General features: G+C 47.1%; 1 protein-coding gene across 1 annotated transcript in view; it reads left to right on the top strand.

Annotated features, from left to right (window-relative positions):
- Nucleotides 1-14,662, top strand: part of LOC123353822 (adhesion G protein-coupled receptor E1-like) — a 34,557-nt gene that overhangs the window by 5,992 nt on the left and 13,903 nt on the right. The window contains exons 3-9 of the mRNA XM_044995234.1: nt 2,395-2,538; nt 4,072-4,215; nt 7,135-7,278; nt 8,756-8,899; nt 9,365-9,508; nt 11,450-11,593; nt 14,186-14,329. Of these exons, the coding sequence (XP_044851169.1) occupies nt 2,395-2,538; nt 4,072-4,215; nt 7,135-7,278; nt 8,756-8,899; nt 9,365-9,508; nt 11,450-11,593; nt 14,186-14,329 (1,008 nt within the window). The remainder of the gene's footprint in view (nt 1-2,394; nt 2,539-4,071; nt 4,216-7,134; nt 7,279-8,755; nt 8,900-9,364; nt 9,509-11,449; nt 11,594-14,185; nt 14,330-14,662) is intronic.

Genomic DNA, 14,662 nt, shown 5'->3' with positions numbered 1-14,662 from the left:
TGCTGCAGTGATTAAGGGTATGTTTACACTTCCATCGAGCTAGCATGCTAACAATAGAGGGTAGCCAAGCAGTGGTGAGTGGTGGGATGGAACCGGGCCTGGAAACCAATGTGTGGAAGTAGGGTGGGGAGACAGATCTGTCCAGACAACAGGAAGCAGAGAGAAGAAGGGACTGTCTGGATAAAGAGAGTGGGTCAAGGAGCTGGTCTAGGGGAACAACAATGAGATTGGATTAAATACCTGGGAGGGACATTGCGACTGGGACTCTGTGGGACTGGGGAATGTTGTGGGGCAGAGTGGCAGTGGGCACAGCTGGAAACTAAGCGGGGAGGAGAGAGACAAATGGAATGAGGAGCTGGTATGCAGGGGAGCTGGCACTGACTGGAAGAAGAGACTGGGACTGGGAGGGGAGGATTAGGTGCAGGGGAACTGGGACTGGTTGGAAAAGGAGACCCGGACTGGAATGAGACACCTGAGGCGTTCAGATTGGGATGGGGATAAGAGTCAGGGATGGGAAGAGACAGCACTGGAACATGGAGACGTGGTGGGGAGGGATAAGGCTGAAGGAGCCAAGCTTGTTTATGAGCACACAGAAGAGTCTGTGCCCACTAGTGGACACTCCCCTCCAGAGCCTGGAATTGCAGCCGTTTCCAGCTCTTCTGAGTCCCCACCCAGCAACTGGCCAGGCTTGGTTCCGTCAGTTCTGCATGACTCCCTAGGCGTGGGTGAGTGTCCCAGCAGGAAATCTTGTCCTTGCCAGGCCACTCACACCATGACCTTTGGAGTTACTTTTATGCTTGCAACGATGGCCATACATTGAGCTCCGCAGTCAAGATCTTTATTGACAGCAACGTAACCAGATCCCTTCAAAATTATCTCTTGTTGCTGCTGGACGTGGACATGGACTTTAAGACAAATTGCTGACCCTAACGGGGGTTTAGGCTGTTTCTGAACTACAATTCACTGTAGCCTGTTCACAGGCTCAAAACCTCCCTACCCCCAAATCCCATCCTTCAGTCTTACAGTGAAATTCCCCAGGGTGAAACCTGAACTTCTGTGTACTCTTAATCCCCCAACCTGGGGTTCCTTTTACGTTGCTCTACTGTCAGACCAGCCACTCCTGGCCTGCTCATGCGCAGATACTAGCCTGGAAAATCACTCCCAGATGTTTACATGAATGCTGTCCCAGCCATCCATGGATAGCTACGCTGCGACTCCCACGTATTCCCACTCCCAGCCTTGGCTCCCCAGAAACGTGCATCTTATACTGCTCAGTAGACCCCTGGACATTATAAGATCATAGATAGTCCGACATTCCAACAAAGGGTAATGTTTACGCCCCAGCCTTTGTTATCTTAAGTAGAGGTTTCCAAATACACTCGTTTAGATAAAACAATAAAACACGTTTATTAATGAGAGACTGCGAGATTTTTAGTGGTAAGGCACAAAAGTTTGAATTGGTTACAAAAGAAATAAAAAGATAAAACCTCAAGTTAATTCCTAAACATTCCCAAGCTAAATAAGATTTGAAGCCAACATCCCTCTCACCGCACCCGATGCTGCAGGAAGTTCTCGGATCACAGGCTGGATTTCCTTTCATTCTGGGACCACTCCTCTTAGTTCAGTGTTTTTCAAGGATTCATTGATGTTATAAGCAGAGAGAGATAAGGTAGACAAGAGAGGTGGTTACAGGCATTTTTGTCCCTATTATTATACCTCAATTATTGTGTGCTGGAAATACCGTTGCTGGGTCATCTGGATAGAAAGTATGTGAGCACCAAACTGTTTTTCCGCTGATTTGTACTTTTCATGTTGAGAACTCCCCAGTTGGTGAATCTCCCATTAAATGGGATGACACTTTAGCAGGTTGCTTGCATGCGAGAGTGTTCTTGTTTCTGAGGAACTTGCTTATGAGTACTACCAAGGAATTACAAGATATTTCGGTAAGAATCATACAGCAAAATCTCATAATTTCACATGCAGTGTTTGTTACACACATTTCAAGAAGATAATAATATTCATCAGATTATGAGTATCCAAATGATACCTCACAGGGCATACTTTGTACAAAATAGATCATAACCATATAAAATTTTTGTATATGGAATACAGGCTGTCCCAGCTATCCTCCCACATCCTCCTGTTTTCCTGTATTCAGGGGAGGGGGATGGAGGGCTTTTCTTGATCCTTTCCCTGATATCTCGAGAAGAATGGGCAGCTGCCTTGGTCCTCCCACCTCATCCACTTGCTCTTTTAGGAACACACTTTCTCCCTTCTTGCATGATTAACAAGGTTAATGAATTAATCTGAACCATAGTGAAGTAGTCAACCAAAACATGCAAAGACTTATCCGTTGCTCTCTTTGAATGACATGGTTCCTTCTTTCTTTCATAGTTGACAAGTGTCGGAATTTGTCTACTTGTCCTCCTTTTGCAACCTGTGAAAACATCCCCGGAGGCTACCAGTGCACCTGCAATCAGGGGTTTGCATCTAGTTCTGGGGAGGAACACTTCACTGATCCTGCAGTAAAGTGTGTTGGTAAGTATCGGCTCTGGAGCCCAGCTAAGTGAGCGAGAGCTCTGTAATGGAGCAACTGTAATGTAGGTTGCTCTAATGCCATTGGGCCCAGCTCTTGCACTTGCCCAAAAAGTTATTTATTCGAGTACTCCACTGACTGGTGAGCATGCTGCCTTGATTAAGGGTACGTCTACACTTCCATCGAGCTAGCATGCTAACAATATAGAGTAACCAAGCAGGTGCGACTGGTGGGATGGAACTGGGCCTGGAAACCTGTGTTTGGAAGTAGGGTGGGGAGACAGATCTGACCAGGCAACAGGATGCAGGGGGAAGATGGGACTGGCTAGATAAAGAGAGTGGGTCAAGGAGCTGGTCTGAGGGAACAACAATGAGATTGGACTAAATATATGGGGAGGGCCCCTGAAACTGGGACTCAGTGGAACTGGGAAGTGTTGTGGGGCTGGCAGATGTCACAGCTAGAAACTAAGAGGGGAGGAGAGAGACAAATGGAATGAGGAGCCGAGATGCAGGGGAAGTGGGACTGGCTGAGAAAAGAGACCCAGTCTGGGATGAGACCCCTGAGGCGTTCTGATTGGGACGGGGACAAGAGCCAGGGATGGGAAGAGACAGCACTGGGACAGGGAGAAGTGGTGGGGAGGGATAAGGCTGAAGGAGCGAAACTTGGGTAAATAAGATTTGAAGCCAACATCCGTCTCACCACACCAGATGCTGCAGGCAGGTCTCAGTTCACAGGCTGGATTTCCTTTTATTCTGGGACCACTCCTCTTAGTTCAGTGTTTTTCAAGGATTCACTGATGTTATAAGCAAAGAGAGATAAGACAGACAGGAGAGGTGGGTACAGGCATTTTTGTCCCCCTTCTTACACCCCACTCCTTGGGTGCTGGAAATACCCTTGATGGGTCCCGTGGGTAGGCAGTATGTGAGCGCCAAACTGTCTTTCAGCTGTTTTGTACATTTCCTGTTTAGAACTCCCCAGTTGGTGAACCTCCGATTAACCAGGGGATGACTCTTTTCTGTGTTGCAGGAATGCCAGTTCTTGTCTCTTAGGGACTGGCTTATGAGTACTACACAGTAGTTCCAAAATATTTTAGTAATAATCATACAGCAAAATCTCATAATTTCACATGCAGTATTTGTTACACACATTTCAAGAAGATAATTATATTCATCAGATTATGAGTTTCCCTAACAGGGAATACTTTGTACAAAATAGATCAAAGCCATATAAAAGTGGTGAATATGGGCTACAGGGTGTCACAGCTACCCTTCCCACGTCCTCCTGTTTCCTTGGCTTCAGGTGAGAGGGATGGAGGCCTTTTCTTGTTCCTTTGCCTGATGTCTTGAGAAGAGTGGCCTGCTGCCTTGGTCCTCACACCTCAGCCACCTGCTCTGTTAGGTCCACACTTTCTCCCTCGCTGCATTGTTAACAAGGTTAATGCATGAATGTGAACCACATAGAAGAAGTCAAACAAAAGGTGCAAAGGGTTATCTGTTGCTCTCTTTAAACCACATAGTTCCTTCTTGCTTTCACAGTTGACCGATGTCAGGATTCATCTACTTGCCCTGCTTTTGCAAAATGTGAAAATGTTCCTGGGGGCTACCACTGCACCTGTAAACGCGGGTTTGCATCTAGTTCTGGGGAGCAAAACTTCACTGATCCAACAGTGAAGTGCGTCGGTGAGTATCAGCTCCGGAGCACTACTACAAGTGAGCGGGAGCTGTGTAATGTGCGAGAGTAATGGAGGTTGTTGTAATGCCACTGGGACCAGCTCTTGCAGTTTCCGGAAAAGTTATGTATCAGTGTACTCCACTGACTGGTGAGCATACTGCAGTGATTAAGGGTACATCTATACTTCCATCGAGCTAGCATGCTAACAATAGAGGGTAGCCAAGCAGGTGCGAGTGGTGGGATGAGACTAGGACTGGAAACTGGCGTGTGGAATTACTGTGGGGAGACAGATCCGTCCAGGCAAGAGAGTGCAGGGAGAAGATGGGACTGGCTGGATAAAGAGAGTGGGTCTAGGAGCTGGTCTGAGGGAACAACAATGAGGTTGGACTAAGTACCTGGGAAGGACACTGGGGCTGGAACTCAGTGGGACTGGGGAATGTTGTGGGACTGGCAGTGGGTGCAGCTAGAAACTAAGCGGGGAGGAGAGAGACAAATGGAACGAGGAACTGGGATGCAGAGGAACTGGGAGTGGCTGGGAAAGGAGACCAGGACTGGAATGAGATACAGGAGGCGTTCCGATTGGGACAGGGACAAGAGCCAGGGATGGGAAGAAACTGCACTGGGACAGGGACAAGTTGTGTTTGGGGGAGATAAGGCTGAAGGAGCCGAGCTTGGGTATGAGCAGGCAGAAGAGTCTGTGCCCACTAGTGGACTCTCCCCTCCACAGCCTGGAATGGGATCCAAGATTCCAGCTCTTCTGACTCCCCACCCAGCGCATGGCCAGGTTTGGTTCCGTCAGTTCTGCACGACTCCCTAGGCGTGGGTGAGTGTCCCAGCAGGAAATCTTGCCCTTGCCAGGCCACTAACACCATGAACTTTGGAGTTACTTTTATGCTTGCAACGATGGCCATGCATTGAGCTCCGGAATCAAGATCTTTATTGACAGCTACGTAACCAGACCCCTTCAAAATTATTTCTTGTTGCTGCTGGATGTGGACATGGATTTTAAGACAAAATAGTGACCCTAGCGGGGGTTTAGTCTGTTTCTGAACTACAATTCACTGTAGCCTGTTCACAGGATCAAAACCTCCCTACCCCCAAATCCCATCCTTCAGTCTTAAAGTGAAATTCCCCAGGGTGAAACCTGAACTTCTGTGTACTCTTAATCCCCCAACCTGGGGTTCCTTTTACGTTGCTTTACTGTCAGACCAGCCACTCCTGGCCTGCTCATGCGCAGATACTAGCCTGGAAAATCACTCCCAGATGTTTACATGAATGCTGTCCCAGCCATCCATGGATAGCTACGCTGCGACTCCCACGTATCCCCACTCCCAGCCTTGGCTCCCCAGAAACGTGCATCTTATACTGCTCAGTAGACCCCTGGACATTATAAGATCATAGATAGTCTGACATTCCAACAAAGGGTAATGTTTACGCCCCAGCCTTTGTTATCTTAAGTAGAGGTTTCCAAATACACTCGTTTAGATAAAACAATAAAACATGTTTACTAATGAGAGATGTAAGGCACAAAAGTTAGAATTGGTTAGAAAAGAAATAAAAAGCTAAAACCTCAACCTAATTCCTAAAGATGACCAAGCTAAACAAAAATTGAAGCCAACATCCCTCTCACCACACCAGATGCTGCAGGCAGTTCTCAGTTCACAGGCTGGATTTCCTTTCATTCTGGGACCACTCCCGTTACTTCCCTGTTTTTTAAGGATTCATTGATGTTATAAGAAAAGAAAGAGATAAGGTAGACAGGTGAAGTGGTTACAGGCATTGTTTCCCCCCTTTTTACACCCCAATCCTTGTGTGATGGAAATGCCTTTGCTGGGTCCTGTGGTTGGGCAGTATGTGAGCACCAAACTGTCTTTCAGCTGATTTGTAAATTTCCGGTTGAGAACTCCCCAGTTGGTGAATCTCCCATTAAAGGGGATGACTCTTTATCATGTTGATTGCATGCCAGTGTGTTCTTGTCTCTGAGGAAATTCCTTATGAGGACTACCCAGGAATTACAACATACTTCAGTAATCAGATATTAGGAATGGCAATATACAAAAACCTGTAGGAGAACACTTCAACCTCCCTGGCCACACAATAGCAGATCTTAAGGTGGCCATCCTGCAGCAAAAAAACTTCAGGACCAGACTTCAAAGAGAAACTGCTGATCTCCAGTTCATCTGCAAATTTGACACCATCAGCTCAGGATTAAACAAAGACTGTGAATGGCTTGCCAACTACAGAACCAGTTTCTCCTCCCTTGGTTTTCACTCAACTGCTAGAAGAGGGCCTCATCCTCCCTGATTGAACTAACCTCGTTATCTCTAGCTTGCTTCTTGCTTGCATATATAAACCTGCCCCTGGAAATTTCCACTACTTGCATCCAAAGAAGTGGGTATTCACCCACGAAAGCTCATGCTGCAAAACGTCTGTTAGTCTATAAGGTGCCACAGGATTCTTTGCTGCTTATACTTCAGTAATAATCATTGTGCAAAATCTCATAATTTCACATGCATGTCTGCTACACACATTTCAAGAAGGTGATAATATTCATCAGCTTATGAGTTTCCAAATGATACCTCACAGGGCATACTTTGTACAAAATAGATCAAAGCCACATAAAAGTGGTGAATATGGGCTACAGGATGTCACAGCTACCCTTCCCACATCCTTCTGTTTCCTTAGCTTCAGGGGAGAGGGATGGAGGCCTTTTCTTGATCCTTTGCCTGATGTCTTGAGAAGAGTGACCAGCTGCCTTGGTCCTCCTACCTCAGCCACCTGCTCTGTTAGGCCTACACTTTCTCCCTTCCTGCATGATTAACAAGGTTAATGAATTAATCTGAACCATACTAAAGAAGTCAAACAAAAGGTGCAAAGGGTTATCTGTTGCTCTCTTTGAATGACGTGGTTCCTTCTTCCTTTCACAGTTGACAACTGTCGGAATTTGTCTACTTGTCCTGCTTTTGCAACGTGTGAAAACGTCCCTGGAGGCTACCACTGCACCTGCAATCAGGGGTTTGCATCTAGTTCTTGGAAGAAATACTTCACTGATGCAACAGTGAAATGCGTCGGTGAGTATCAGCGCTGAAGCCCAGCTAAGTGAGCGGGAGCTCTGTAATGGGGCGAGTGTAATGTACATTGCTCTAATGCCATTGGGACCAGCTCTTGCACTTGCCCGAAAAGATATGTATCAGTGTACTCCACTGACTGGCGAGCATGCTGCGGTGATTAAGGGTACGTCTACACTTCCCATCGAGCTAGCATGCTAACAATAGAAGATAGCCAAGCAGGTGCGAATGGTGGGATGGAACTGGGAAAGGAAACCAGTGTGTGGAAGTAGGGTGAGGAGAGAGATCCGTCCAGGCAACAGGATGCAGAGGGAAGATGGCACTGGCCAGATAAAGAGAGTGGGTCAAGGAGCTGGTCTGAGGGAACAACAATGAGATTGGACTAAGTATCTGGGCAGGGACCCTGAAACTGGGAGTCAGTGGGACAGGGAAATTTTGGGGGGCTGGCAGTGGGCACAGCTAGAAACGAAGAGGGGAGTAGAGAGACAAATGGAATGAGGAGCTGGTATGCAAGAGAACTGGGACTGTCTGGGAAAGGAGACCAGGACTGGGATGATACACCTGAGGAGGTCCGATTGGGACAATATCCAGGGATGGGAAGAGACAGCACTTAGACAGGGACATGTGCAGGGGGGGGATGTGGCTGAAGGGGCCGAGATTGAGTATGAGCAGGCAGAAGAATCTGTGCCCACTAGTGGACTCTCCCCTCCAGAGCCTGGAATGGGAGCCAAGATTCCAGTTCTTCTGACTCCCCACCCAGCGCCTCGCCAGGCTTGGTTCTGTCAGTTCTGCATGGCTCCCTAGGCGTGGGTGAGTGTCCCAGCAGGAAATCTTGCCCTTGCCAGGCCACTCACACCATGACCTTTGGAGTTACTTTTATGCTTGCAACGATGGCCATGCATTGAGCTCTGGAGTCAAGATCTTTACTGACAGTACATAACCAGGCCCTTTCAAAATGATTTCTTGCTGCTGCTCGTGGTGGAAATGGATTTTAAGATAAAATGGTGACCCTAGTGAGGGTTTAGTCTCTTTCTGGACTAAAACTCACTGTAGCCTGTTCACAGGATCAGAACCTCCCTACCCCCAACTCCCATCCTTCAATCTTTCTGTGAAATTCCCCAGGGTGAAACCTGATCTGCTTTTTCCCCTTAGCCCCCCAACCTGGGGTTCCTTTTACACTGCTTCACTGTCAGACCAGCCACTCCTGGCCTGCTCATGCACAGATACCAGTCTGCAAAATCACGTCCATTTGTTTACATGAATGCTGTGCCAGCCATCCCTGGATAGATACACCGCGACACCCACATATCCCCACTCCCAGCCTTGGCTCCCCAGAAATGTGCATCTTATCCTGCTCAGTAGACCCCTGGACATTATAAGATCATAGATAGTCCAACATTCCAACAGAGGGTTAAACTAAAGGTGCAAAGGGTTTTCCGTTGCTCTCTTTCAGTGACATGGTACCTTCTTGCTTTCACAGTCGACCGATGTCAGGATTCATCTACTTGTCCTGCTTTTGCAAAATGTGAAAATGTTCCTGGGGGCTTCCACTGCACCTGCAAACGTGGGTTTGCATCTACTTCTGGGGAGCAAAACTTCACTGATCCAACAGTGAAGTGCGTTGGTGAGTATCAGCTCCGGAGCACTGCTAAGTGAGCGGGAGCTCGTAGTAGGGCGAGAGTAATGGAGGTTGCTTTAATGCCATTGGGACCAGGTCTTGCAGTTTCCAGAAAAGTTATGTATCTCTGTACTGCACTGACTGGTGAGCATGCTGCAGTGATTAAAGGTACGTCTACATTTCCATCGTGCTAGCATGCTAACAATAGAGGTAACCAAACAGGTGCGAGTGGTGGGATGCAACTGGGACTGCAAACTGTCCCAGCCATCCATGGATAGATACATTGTGACACCCGCATATCCCCACTCCCAGCCTTGGCTCCCCAGAAATGTGCATCTTATCCTGCTCAGTAGACCCCTGGACATTATAAGATCATAGATAGTCCAACATTCCAACAGAGGGTTAAACTAAAGGTGCAAAGGGTTTTCCGTTGCTCTCTTTCAGTGACATGGTACCTTCTTGCTTTCACAGTCGACCGATGTCAGGATTCATCTACTTGTCCTGCTTTTGCAAAATGTGAAAATGTTCCTGGGGGCTTCCACTGCACCTGCAAACGTGGGTTTGCATCTACTTCTGGGGAGCAAAACTTCACTGATCCAACAGTGAAGTGCGTTGGTGAGTATCAGCTCCGGAGCACTGCTAAGTGAGCGGGAGCTCGTAGTAGGGCGAGAGTAATGGAGGTTGCTTTAATGCCATTGGGACCAGGTCTTGCAGTTTCCAGAAAAGTTATGTATCTCTGTACTGCACTGACTGGTGAGCATGCTGCAGTGATTAAGGGTACGTCTACATTTCCATTGTGCTAGCATGCTAACAATAGAGGTAACCAAACAGGTGCGAGTGGTGGGATGCAACTGGGACTGCAAACTGTCCCAGCCATCCATGGATAGATACATTGTGACACCCGCATATCCCCACTCTCACCCTTGGCACCCCAGTATTGTGCGTCTTATACTAGTCAGTAGACCCCTTGCATTATAAGAACATAGATAGTCTCACATTCCAACAAAGGGTAATGTTTATGCCCCAGCCTTTGTTATCTTAAGTAGAGGATTCCAAAACACACTGGTTTAGATAAAACTATTGTGATAAACTCAGGACAGACAGCTGCAAGGGAGAGGTAGAAATCAGTCCCAGAGGGTTAAAAGGCCCTCCTCCCTATCAACTGCGGGGTAACTACAGGTCAGTCAGGTTCAGCTGAGAAGGGGTTACCAAAGTATCAATTAGAATCAGCTGAGAGGGAGCTACCTGAGGTTAATTAGGATCAGCTGATTCCAAGTAAGGGCTGCCTGAGACGTTTTTAAACCCTCCCCTGGGGGGGAAGGAGGGGAGGAGAGAAGAGAGAGAAGGAGCCCTGCTGCCAGTAGGTGAGGAGCAGCAAGACAGCGAGCCTCACCAGGAGGAGAGGCAGTAGTCTCTCCCACAAGGGAGAAAAATAAGCTAAAAAGGAGAAGGAATGGACTTCCCCTGTGCCCCAAGGGAGACCATATTACCCAAGCCTGTCTCGCCAGGGCTAACCGCAGCGGAGGCTGGGGAGACCAAGAAGGTGCCTTGCCATACTATAAAACATGTTTATTAAGGAGACAGTGAGAGATTTTTTGTGGTAAGGCACAAAAGTCAGAATTGGTTGCAAATGAAATAAGATAAAAACTCAAGATAATTTATAAACATGACCAAGCTAAATAAGATTTGAAGCCAACATCCCTCTCACCACACCAGATACTGCAGGGAGTTCACAGTTCACAGGCTGGATTTCCTTTCATTCTGGGACCACTCCTCTTAGTTCAGTGTTTTTCAAGGATTCATTGATGTTATAAGTAAAGAGAGATAAGGTAGACAGGAGAGGTGGGTAAAAGCATTCTTGTCCCCCTTCTTACACCTCAGTGCTTGGGTGCTGGAAATACCATTGGTGGGTCCTGTGGGTAGGCAGTATGTGAATGCCAAATTGTCTTTCAGTGATTTGTACATTTCCTGTTTACAACTTCCCAGTTGATAAGTCTCCGATTAACCAGGGGAGGACTCTTTAGCATGTGGCTGGTATGCCAGTGTCTTCTTGTCTCTGAGGAACTGGCTTATGAGTACTACACAGTAGTTACAAAATATTTTAGTAATAATAATACAGCAAAATCTCATAATTTCACATACAGTATTTGTTACACAGATTTCAAGAAGATAATAATATTCATCAGATTATGAGTTTCCAAATGACACCTCACAAGGCATACTTTGTACAAAATAGATCATAGCCGTATAAAAGTGGTGAATATGGGGTGCAGGGTGTCCCAGCTACCCTTCCCACATCCTCCTGTTTCCCTGGCTTCAGAGGAGGGGGATGGAGGCCTTTTCATGTTTCTTTGCCTGATGTCTCGAGAAGAGTGTCCGGCTGCCTTGGTTCCCACACCTCAGCCACCTGCTCTTTTAGGTCCAGGCTTTCTCCCTCACTGCATTGTTAACCAGGTTAATGAATGAATGTGAACCACATTGAAGAAATCAAACAAAAGGTGCAAAGGATTATCTGTTGCTCTCTTTAACCCACGTAGTACCTTCTTGCTTTCACAGTCGACAGATGTCAGAATTTATCTACTTGTCCTGCTTCTGCAACCTGTGAAAATGTTCCTGGGGGCTACCACTGCACCTGCAAACGCGGGTTTGCATCTAGTTCTGGGGAGCAAACCTTCACTGATCCAACAGTGAAGTGCGTTGGTGAGTATCACCTCCGGAGCACTGCTAAGTGAGTGGGAGCTCTGTAGTGGGGCGAGAGTAATGGAGGTTGCTGTAATGCCATTGGGATCAGCTTTTGAACTTGCCAGAAAGTTATGTATCGGTGTACTCCACTGACTGATGAGCATGCTGCAGTGATTAAGGGTACGTCTACACTTCCATCGAGCTAGCATGCTAACAATAGAGGGTAACCAAGCAGGTGCGAGTGGTGGGATGGATCTGGGCCTGAAAACCAGTGTGTGGAAGTAGGATGGGGAGACAGATCTGACCAGGCAACAGGATGCAGGGGGAAGATGGCACTGGCCAGATAAAGAGAGTGGGTCAAGGAGCTGGTCTGGGGGAAAAACAGTGAGATTGGACTAAGTACCTGGGAGGGACACTGGGCCTGGGACTCAGTGGAACTGGAGAATATTGTGGGGCAGGGTGGCAGTGGGTACACTGGAAACGAAGAGGGGAGGAGAGAGACAAATGGAATGAGGAGCTGGGATGCAGGGAAACTGGGACTGACTGGGAAAGGAGACCAGAACTGGGAGGGGAGAATTTGGTGCAGGGGTAGACTGGGACTGTCTGGGAAAGGAGACTGGGAGTGGAATGAGACACGTGAGGCGTTGTGATTGGGACGGGGACAGGAGCCAGGGGTGGGAAGAAAGTGCACTGGGACAGGGACAAGTTGTGTGTGTGGGTATAAGGCTGAAGGAACCAAGCTTGGGTATGAGCAGACAGAAGAGTCTGTGCCCACTAGTGGACACTCCCCTCCAGAGCCTGAAATGGGAGTCAAGATTCCAGCTCTTCTGACTCCCCACCCAGCACCTGGCCAGGCTTGGATCCGTCAGTTCTGCATGACTCCCTAGGCGTGGGTGAGTGTCCCAGCAGGAAATCTTGTCCTTGCCAGGCCACTCACACCATGACCTTTGGAGTTACTTTTATGCTTGCAACGATGGCCATGCATTGAGCTCTGGAGTCAAGATCTTTACTGACAGCTATGTAACCAGGCCCTTTCAAAATTATTTCTTGCTGCTGCTGGTGGTGGAGATGGATTTTAAGACAAAATGGTGACTTTAGCGGGGGATTATTCTCTTTCTGGACTAAAACCCACTGTAGCCTGTCCAGAGGATCAGAACCTCCCTACCCCCAACTCCCATTCTTCATTCCTACTGTGAAATTCCCCAGGGTGCAACCTAACCCCCTGACCTGGGGTTCCTTGTATGCTGCTTTACTGTCAGACGAGCCACTTCTGGTTTGCTGATGCACAGATACTAGCCTGCAAAATTACTCCTAGATGTTTATATAAATACTGTCCCAGACATCCATGGATAGATACTCTGCAACACTGATATATCCCCACTCTCAGGATTGGGTCCCCAAAAATGGGCATCTTAGACTGTTCCATAGACCCATGGACATTATAAGATCATTGTAAGATTATAGTCTGACATTCCAACAAAGGGTAATGTTTATGCCCCAGCCTTTGTTATCTCCAGTAGAGGTTTCCCAAACACACTGGTTTAGATAAAACAATAAAACACGTTTATTAACGAGAGAGTGAGAGATTTTTAGTGTTAAGGCACAAAAGTTTGAATTGGTTACAAAAGAAATAAAAAGATAAAACCTCAAGTTAATTCCTAAACGTTACCAAGCTAAATAAGATTTGAAGCCAACATCCCTCTCACCACACGAGATGCTGCAGGCAGTTCTCAGTTCATGGGCAGGATTTCATTGACATTATAACCAGAGAGCGATAAGGTCGACAAGATTCTGCAAGGAGATGATTTCAAAAGCCAGTGCGGCAACACGACCCAGCACGTATGTGACATGTGATTCTCAATTGGGTCATCTTTGTGTTCAGGGCAGGAGAGAAAAAGGGAGAGAATGGATGTTGTTGTCCCCCTTTAAATACCCCAATTCTTGTGTGCTGGAAATACTCTTGCTGAGTCATGTGAATAGGCAATATATGAGCACCATACTGTCTTTCAGCTGATTTGTAAATTTCAGAGGACTCCTCAGTTGGTGAATCTCCGATTAGCCAGGGGATGACTCTTTAGCATGTTGTTGGCATGCCAGTGTGTTCTGGTCTCTGAGGAACTTGCTTATGAGTACTACACAGTAGTTCCAAAATATTTTAGTAATAGTCATAAAGCAAAATCTCATAATTTCACATGCAGTGTTTGTTACACACATTTCAACAGGATAAGAATATTCATCAGATTATGAGTTTCCAAATGATACCTCACAGGGCATACTTTGTACAAAATAGATCATAGCCATATAAAAGTGGTGATTATGGGCTACAGGGTGTCACAGCTACACTTCCCAAGTCCTCCTGTTTTCCTGGCTTCAGGGGAGAGGTAAGGAGGCCTTTTCTTGATCCTTTCCCTGATGTCTTGAGAAGAGTGGCCAGCTGCCTTGGTTCTCCCACCTCAACCACCTGCTCTGTTAGGTCCACACTTTCTCCCTCGCTGCATGATTAACAAGATTAATGAATTAATCTGAAACATACTGAAGAAGTCAAACAAAAGGTGCAAAGGGTTATCCGTTGCTATCTTTGAATGATGTGATGCCTTCTTCCTTTCACAGTTGACAGGTGTCAGAATTTGTCTACTTGTCCTGCTTTTGCAATGTGTGAAAACGTCCCTGGAGGCTACCGCTGCACCTGCAATCAGGGGTTTACATCTAGTTCTGGGGAGGAACACTTCACTGATGCAACAGTGAAATGTGTCAGTGAGTATCGCCTCCGGAGCCCAGCTAGGTTAGTGGGAGCTCTGTAATGTGGCGAGAGTAATGGGTGTTGCTCTAATGTCAGTGGGACCAGCTCTTGCCCTTCCCCGAAAAGTTATTTATCCGTGTACTCTACTGATTGGTGAGTATGCTGCAGTGATTAAGGGTACGTCTATGCTTCCATCGAGCTAGCATGCTAACAATAGAGGGTAACCAAGCAGGTGTGAGTGATAGGATGGACTGGGACTGGAAACCAAGGTGTGGAAGTAGGGTGGGGAGAGAGATCTGACCAGGTAACAGGGTGCAGAGGGAAGATGGGACTGGCCAGATAAAGAG

Source organism: Mauremys mutica, chromosome 20 (assembly GCF_020497125.1).
Source record: "Mauremys mutica isolate MM-2020 ecotype Southern chromosome 20, ASM2049712v1, whole genome shotgun sequence".
Lineage (NCBI taxonomy): Eukaryota > Metazoa > Chordata > Testudines > Geoemydidae > Mauremys > Mauremys mutica.
The sequence above is the reverse complement of the archived record's forward strand: the minus strand, read 5'-3'. Positions and strand labels throughout refer to the sequence as shown.